Here is an 8967-nt window from a genome sequence, read left to right on the forward strand (position 1 = left end):
TCGACAAATATTTAAAAAACAATTGCTCACAGCGTCCTCGGAGAGGCACTATAAATAACCATTAGCGCCAATTTTCAATTGCCACTTTTCATCTGCGCCACACATAAACGGTAAGAATTGTCATACCCTATATCTTTTGTAACTTTCTAATTTACTCAGCCTATAGAAAATACGTTCAGCATTTAATGAAAATCAATACTAGCCTTACATTGTTCTGTATTTGTCTGTATTCTCCTTTTGTAGATATCTTCAGCCTGATGAAGTCCTACTTTGAGGACGAAACGTTGTATCAAAATTACCAACAGAATAAACAGAAAATATACAACCAGATCAGTAGACGTGTGCAAATTTATTCATCCGCTATTACCAATCCACGCTACGAACAAAACTGGGAGCTATCTGTACAACTGAAATTTACTTAGTTTATTTATTCACGTACTTTGAACTTGTCTGTTTTTCTATTCTTTTATTCATTGATTTGAACCTACTCCATGCACAGCCTTGATAAGTGACTACATGCTGAAACTGACGCTAGCTGAGCTAGGTGGATTTCGGACACACTATGCCTCTAATCTGACATTTACACTCAAGAAGAAATATTATAATGGTCCACCTATCCAAGCAGGATCAGTATAGCGATCCATGACATGCTAAGGAAACTGAATGTGGTTATGACAACTAGAGAAAATATACCTCTCACTTACTATTACCTCAATGCATGTGTTTTTATGATTGACAATATTTTCACTGAAAAACTTCCAGATACTCTTTGCAGACAGTCCTTTAACCCATGCCATTTTAGAATGAGGATAGATAATGCAAAATAAAACAGTCTTTTTTTCTACATATACTCAAGTGAAATATTACATTTCTGAAAATAGTGTCAAGTTTTTGACTTAAAAATTAATTTTTATCATTAATACCAAAATTGAGGTTTTTTATACCAAATATACACCCCTTCATCCTTCGAGTAAACTATTGCTACGATAGTTAACTTTAGATTTTCTACTTTTTGAAAATGTATAGTATTAGGTGGGTTTCCTGACATCTTAGATGCGAAATATTGCTTTGAAAAACTATGTTGACAACGTGCAGCTCCACCTTATATAGCTTTTTAAAGATCACTCATTCTGTCAACCAACTAGTGCTCATTAACATTCTGCATTCCCTTTAGGCTAAACATCCTGTTAGTCGTTATAACAGCCGGGGTCATAGCTCACAAAATCACTTTAAAATTTTGGATTATTATAGATGAAATTCTCAATATAGACTTATAGTTGTGTTCTTTTTGTAATGAGGTAATACAAGATTATTACTACCATAGGACAGTATTGTGTACTCACAGGTTTTTTGGAAAAAGGTACCAATTAATAATTGCTTAATGATATTACAAAATTTCAAATATCGTTTAATGCCGTGAACTGTGACCTGGATGATACAAGTGCGAAGTTAAATATATTAGTAATTCTATTTTTTATGGGACGGTTTCATGTATTTTTTATTGAAGAATGTAAATTCTTTTCCTGGTATCACAAATTTCAAGTCCGACGGGAAGCTGACGCATCTTCAAAGAATCACCAGGCGGAAACCCTTTTGCAAATGTGTTGCGCTTATGATGTGCATTTTAGATTATATAGTTGTCATCTGTCTTTGTTCTGTTTTTGTCTTATTTTCTTTGTTCTTGTGTTTCAGTTATAAACAATAAATAATTCAAAAGTCAGCAAAACTGTTCTGTGGAAAGTGCCACTGTCCTATGTACAAATATGCTCAAAGACAATTTTAGAAAAGAACTAAGAAAATTTGGAGGTATGGCGTTCAGCTGTAGAGAATATTGTCATTGATAATAAGGAAATAATAAAATTTGCTCAAAACATTTTATATGCAAATTAAAGTATTATGAAATCTAAATGTAATAATCAAAGGTACACAACAAAGTTGATAGATTCTGAAAATCTGCATCACTGAACAATTCTTCAAACTACAAATCTGAACCTTGGCCAAAAATACTGGAAATGCATTTTCATGATCATTTGTCAAAAGTGCCGATGAAAGACAAAGAAACTTAACAGTGCATCGGGTATTGGGAATTCCACGGTCCCGTACAAATATTTAGCACCCTCATTTGCAGAAATTGTTGAATAAGGCACTAGCTTTGGAAAAGCTGTGAATAGAGGTCACATCTCTGGCTTAGAAGGGATGACAGCTCTGGCTAAGATGGGATGCTAATTAGTTGTCTCATTTGCATTGAAGAGCGGCCTATACACTGCTTCAGAAACGTCAATTTGAACAAAACGCGACGGGAATAAAATAGCACAGCCCTGATGGCAAATAAGCCGGACACAGTGTCACTATCAATGCGTAGTGCCGAGTCATACAGGTAAGTAGTTCTCGTTTACCTCTTCTTCCAACCTTCAATCCTACATTGTCTGTGATTTTGGAAGGTTGGTAAATTCAACAGTCATAGTTGAGTTGCTTTGGTTTACCGTGTTTTCTCAATGTTAATTCCTAAAGCTTGTGCTCCTTCATTTTCACGCAACGGTAACATAAAGGTCCCTTGCACAGATAATATGGAAATATTTCTATTTGACCGGCACCTATCACTCGGCACCTGCCACTCCAATATGCAAATCCACCATAATTAGCATCAAGTCATCTAACGACAGCTGTGTTCGACAGACGAAATGAAAATCTGACGTTGTCTAAAAATCGACGTCCACAAATGGCAAGCACCCTAAAATTAAAGATTTATCTAAAATTTGAAAAATATACTTCTTTTTTAAATGTTGAATAACATTTACTGGTCAATATTGGTCAAGTCAAATAAAACTCAATGAATTATGAATGCTTGAAAAAATGCCCGCTAAAAATTCAAGAAATCGCGACTTTTATACGTTTACACCATACAGTCATTGTATATTGCGATGCGGGAATGGTAGCTGTTCATTTGTAGAATTCTATGCCGTCCTGACGGAATACAATCTCAGACGTTTGTCTTGGTTTCGGATACTCGTCAGGATCTCTAAAAAGAAAAAAAGAAGCCGCTGCATAGATGAAGAAACCAAGATAGAACACAGTATATGATGACAAGGAAATTGCATTTAGTGGGCAAAGCACATTGAAGGTTACTAAAGCGCCCTTGAATTCAGTATCTTAGAGTGCTTGACTTTCGGAAAGCCCAGGATATATATTTAAGGGATTATTGCTCAGCGCCTCAAATTTTCCGATGCTTTGATCAAGAAAGTTTAATGGTTTTCTTGCCAATATCGAGAATAAATAGGACGGATTCAATATTGAACTTATTATTCGTTCCATGTCTCTGATCTGTTATTGTCATTCTTTTTGATAATTAACTGAAAAAAATTAATATTTGATCTTCTACTAAGGTTGAAAAACTAAGCAAGTTCCAAAATGAGTCTGAGCATTGGTTCATTAAAACATGTAAGACTATAGGATTCCAAATATTTATCCAACACTTCTATTCTGCTTCAAGTTCATCTACAAAAATATAGTTTTTGGCTCAGACATATTCTTGTGCAACAAATATCAGACACGGGGAAATATTTCATTGTGACATAAACCTACTTTATTTAAATCGCACTGTTTACCTGAGCTTTCAGAGCTTCATTGATAAGACGTGTGACGTCATGGCGTTCGTCTGCGCAATCGTACCGATCAGATTCTTGCACACTCTTTCGAACAGTACGTCCATTCTGAAATTCAGTCAGATAAATTTTAAATATCTGTGCTTGAACATTCAGCACATTAACTTTATAAGAATTTTTGAGTAATCAACAACATTACTGGTCGGAGTACTTTCTTTCAAGCCATCATTGTGATTTCATCTTTGAAATTGTCATAAAGGATGGGCATCATATGTAGACGCATGGAATTGTTTTGAAATTACACAATTGAAAGTAACAATTATGTATGTATGACAAACCTCATCTTCTAGGGTGACGTCACAACCATATGAAATCAGAAGTTGCATGATGTTGATGTGAGCATTCCAAGCTGTCAAATGAGCTGGAGTTTCCGCGTACTGTTACAGAAAAAGATAAGCCACCGAACACAGTGTCACTATTTGAACCAACCAGTCTACATGGCAACTGTGAACCAACGGAGACTTCCATTACATAGGTTGTTTATCCGTTAAAGTGAAATTCATCCATGAAATATCAGCGGTAAGTCGACTGAAATGATCTATCTATCTATCTATCTATCTATCTATCTATCTATCTATCTATCTATCTATCTATCTATCTATCTATCTATGCAGATTTTCATGAGGTCATGCCAAATTCAGCGTGAAACCAAGGCAACTCTGTTCTAAAGTAGACTGTAAACATAATATATATACCGCTATCTCACGTTAATAATTCGACGAACCCAAGAAAAAAGTGGAAATTGAACGGTCATGATTGCACATTTTGTCTGCCATTTTCATTTCAATCACGTAACGTAACGTAACAAAGACGAAAATGAGGCGAGAGTAAACTCGCCTAAATTACAAGCAGGGATGACAATGACCTATTTTACTGCAGAATATGCAAGTGTGAACTTAGAATAACAGGTTACAGTTACCTTATTCTCAGCATTAACATTAGCACCATGTTTAAGTAAATTCTCAGTGACTTCGCATTGTCCATATGCTGCAGATACATGCAGAGCTGTAGCGCCGTGCTGTCATATGAATTAATAATGCAAAGTTCTACAATTAACCGCAGAAAACACTATCTTGATAAAATAGTGTTCAATCACAACTAATTTTTATCAGTTTCGTCGATCTACTGAGGAATTTGCACATGAGCGGTTGGTCAGTTCTCCTTTAATTGTGTGGTGATGACTTAGTTATGTCAAAGATGGTAAAACAGCAACAGTACCCTGATCGTCCATGACTGAAACGAGAAACGTGTTTACTTCGCTTTCGCGCCTTTGAAGCCATACAAAAACAGCAATTATCAGATGTCGATATTGAAGTAGGTCTTCTAGTTTCGGAGGGAATCCAGAGACAAAGAGAAACACTATCCGGCATCTTTGAAGAACCATGCATCCAATGAACACGGCAAGTATTAATTTGTTTAAAAATATAGCTAATCGCTCTCACAATTAAGTGTAAACCAAAGCCACAGAATATGTTGGAATACTTAAGAATAAACTTCATGCAGATTTCCATGTAAACTGTCTCGTCATTTTGACGGTGGCGTCATTTTATCTGTACAAAATATGTTGAGAAATATGATGATTTTTTTTCCGAACGTTTTTGTTTTCTCTTAAATCCTCTTGTTGAGGGAATATTGTTCTTGCACATACGCTGATCATTGATCATGCGTTGTGACTTTAAAGCGACTAAAATTGTCTTGTTTTGAAGGCAACGCGATCTAAATTCAAGACGAACGTTTATTCGACATCTGCTGATCTAGTAAGAACAATGGCAATTATTTTAACGATTTAGAGGAGCTTAAAAGCGATTTTTTTTCAAAATATTACAACATTAATTTACTCACGTCAAGAGTTCTAGCGTCGATGTCTGCTCCACAGTCTAAGAGTTTGCAGATTGCCGAAGAACTTCCAAACATTGCTGCGACATGTAACGGTGTAGCCCCGGACTGAAAAATAATGGTATAAAAAGAAAATGTATGCATTGTAATGATTCGTAAAACTGTCAATCGCGATTAGACCACTTCGTTATGCTATGCAATGCTCCTGGCTGTTCAAAGCCCCACGATTTCTGGTCTATTGTCCGTCAACCGTACTATAGCCCTTAAACTGCTACTACATTATTCTTTTAACTAACCTCGTACATCATATTTGGATGAAACTGCTCAACCACCATGCACCCGTGTTTTTAAACCAAAGCTATTGTTGCCTTTAACCTTCGTACAGGAGACTGGGAATGAAATACTTATATACGGCATCTCTCTAGTGTCTAATGAAGATTGCACTTTATACGTACCAAATGCCAATCAACATACCGTTTTGTTTCTCATTTTCAGGTCGGCGCCATTGTCCAAAAGTACATCCATGACTTTTGTTCGGTTACATGCTGCTGCTTGGTGTAATGGTGTGGAACCGACCTGCGAAGACAGAACACTCGATGATATTGATTTTTATGTCACTTTTTTCTGCCGTTTAAATACTCTTTCGTAATGAAATAACATTTCCATCTGAAATAAACAAATTTCAAATAATTGCAAACTGCTTTCAAACGCACTGATTCGAGAAAAGGTCCGCATGAGAGACAAACAAGGACAAAAATATAAAGTTGTAAGACAATGTAATACCGTTGCCTTTTATGTAATCTTATCATTATTTGGTTTTGATCTTTTTTCTTTGTTAAGAATAAATGTGAATGTGACAGTAATAGGCATATAAAACTCCTTCTTGGAAGAAATACTCGCATGATAGAGCGAAAGTACTACGGTCATAATTTCAGTTACGTTTGTGTGATAACCTGTCGAGTGACAGCGTTACGGAAAGAAAAAGCTTCACTTTCGCATTAGACATTTCCCATTACAGACAAGCCTAGTGACCTATAGGTAGATCTTTGAGCTGCCGGAGAAAGACGCATTTTTTACCGGAAGAAGATTTTTCGCAAACAAATCACGTGATTAAGTAAATGTCACAGTCTTTACTAATATGCATTTTTATGGCGTACTCACTTTGAAACACGTATGCAATTATTTATGCCGATGTACTAATGTGAACTAACCTTAGGCGTCTTGGCATTGACCTCAGCGCCATGGTCAACGAGGAGCTGAACAATTTCTTCATAACCATTGTTAGCCGCTACGTGCAAAGGATTCCACCCGTCAATCTGTATTGTTTGTTAAAATGCCAAGCACGTTTTCGATAAACTTAATCATCGGAGTCTGATATGCAAGAAATCACCTTCAATCACAACCCTTAACATCCATTGTCCCTTAATTGGGTCGGAGGTCATCCATTGTGGAACCATATTCATTTAATCAACTTAGTCAAAAATATTTACAACTCACAAAAATCAATAAATCGAGCGCGTATCGGTGTACGTTATAGCCTTAGAGTACCAATGAGTCTTTGTAATTAGTTCATGTTGAAGCTGTTCACAGTGGCTATGCTCACATGGTATGGATTCCAAAGATATGGAGTCAAAGGTATTTTGACTACTGTCATGTTGTATGTGAGGGTAACAAGTTACAGTACAGGCTCAATCAGATTAAGTAAATAACATTTAGAGATGGCTCTTCACCGTTGTTGGTTCTTTCCTGTTGTCTCGTCTCTCTTGATTGGCTGCTGCGGAGCGGGAAGTTTAATAAAAGCGGCACTCTGAGGTGTTGATGTGGATAGGTGACAGTGGCAGAACGAGTCAGACTAATACAACGGGCTCGTTCATGTATCAGGCTCTGTCTTTGGTGAAGGTACCTTGGTATAGGTAAAGACAGAGCGATCTCTAGCTGGATCTAGTTTGCTTTGAAGACGAGACGATATTAAATAACGACAGTAAAAAGAACTCACAGCGCCAGAGTTTGAATACTTTAGTTTCACAGTAACATTCGGGTCACAGTCAGGAACTCCCAAGATAGCCCTGACATTCTCAACGTCACCCCGCTTTGCCGCTTTGAATAACTTCTGAAAGATAGATAACATATCTATCGTCTAATTATCGCCAACAGGAAATAGATAGTCACAAGAGGCTTTCGCAAATCATCAGTACAACAACTGAGTATGATCAGACTGTCAGTAATCTTATGTAAGACATGTGCGTTCTAATATCACATAGAAGTCAACATCGTTAAGATTCAACCTTCATCTGAAAAATCCCATCTATTGGTCTGCAGTGTGGTAAATTTGTAAAAGATCAACCAATGATAGAACATTAAACTGTCGAGGAACAAATTTAATGCGGTAATGTGGTTAAATTTCACGATGGTACAATTCTCACGTGTTCAATCCGCAAAACTTGTGGTGCGGAATGGAATACACACACAGATTTCACTCAGATAAAATTGAAATACTTTGATATGTCAGTAGAAGCCATGGTTCTTTATTTTTCTGTGGAACAAAGACAATATTGGATTAAAAGAAAGCTTCCGACGTAAAAGGTCCGTTCTTAATGTAACAATTAACAATGCGGATGACGGTGTACAACCACGATTGTCATCGAAAGGGGCAAGTATATGCTGCCGCCTTTGATATTTTTACACTATTTTTGTTTCAATTTCTTTTTCTTCTCTCCAAATTATGTTGAGATGCATACATGTAGTATTCAGTTGCCTGTACATGTGTAGGCTGCATTGTTGACAACTGAGTTCTGGTCCGGGCTAGAACTCAAACATGAATATTAACACGTGTATTTAGGCATGCACATGCTGAGTTGACAAGCCGAATCTTATTGTTTCACCATGCTAAGGAAAGTACAGCAATAAAGTGTAGTTTTCATCATGAAGCAAAAATAGAGCAAAAAATAAAACTTACGGTTACTGGCTCACGCGATTTTCTTAGAAAAAGAGATAACGTCGATTGTACTTCTCGCTGGCGAATTGTTTGATCCCTGTTCTGATCTATGCGTTCATGCCGCCCTTTGAACCGAAATCACACCTACACTGATAACATATTTAGATCATCATATCAAACTGGCTGTCCAGTACTTCTATATCTGCGATCATATTATAAAGCAAAATGGTAATGGTCTTGCTACAGTTTTCACTTTTCAATAAATAAACTTAGCTCACCATTATATAATTTTGCGATTTGTCGACGACAGTTGTCAATCAACAGTTAAAAGTTCGCCAGGGTTCCGTACTTACCTTTCCGTCACTCATGAACATATCTTAGTAATCTTCATACTAAATCCAAACCACTACGAAACAACTCTTTCTGCAATGTTCGTGGAGGAAGGATAAACATTCGAAATGACGACTGAATTGTAACTGTTGTTAACAATCTCACTGACTTGCAGTGCGAATGTCACGGCGCCCTTCGTTAAAA

At 36.7% G+C, this 8967-nt stretch overlaps 1 protein-coding gene across 1 annotated transcript; it reads right to left on the reverse strand.

The window, feature by feature from the left end:
- Positions 1-382: 382 nt before the first annotated feature.
- LOC139114912 (26S proteasome non-ATPase regulatory subunit 10-like) lies at positions 383-7626 on the reverse strand. Its single transcript, XM_070676838.1, has 8 exons — positions 7495-7626; positions 6710-6814; positions 5973-6074; positions 5505-5606; positions 4582-4680; positions 3941-4039; positions 3606-3710; positions 383-3019 (listed from the first exon to the last, which is right to left on the reverse strand). The coding sequence occupies exons 1-8, from the start codon at positions 7624-7626 to the stop codon at positions 3011-3013; spliced, it is 753 nt and encodes a 250-aa protein (XP_070532939.1). The 3' UTR covers positions 383-3010.
- Between the last annotated feature and the right edge of the window lie 1341 nt (positions 7627-8967).

The sequence above is a fragment of the Ptychodera flava genome, chromosome 16, assembly GCF_041260155.1.
Source record: "Ptychodera flava strain L36383 chromosome 16, AS_Pfla_20210202, whole genome shotgun sequence".
NCBI classification, from domain to species: Eukaryota; Metazoa; Hemichordata; class Enteropneusta; family Ptychoderidae; genus Ptychodera; species Ptychodera flava.

Bases quoted from the DNA above. Each gene is read 5' to 3' on its own strand.
- LOC139114912 (XM_070676838.1), bottom strand. From the start codon at position 7,626: ATGTTATCTATCTTTCAGAAGTTATTCAAAGCGGCAAAGCGGGGTGAC. The intron at 6,815-7,494 runs GTGAGTTCTTTT...CAAACAATACAG, and splicing joins AGTATTCAAACTCTGGCGCT to ATTGACGGGTGGAATCCTTT. The intron at 5,607-5,972 runs GTATGTTGATTG...ATTATTTTTCAG, and splicing joins TGAAAATGAGAAACAAAACG to TCCGGGGCTACACCGTTACA.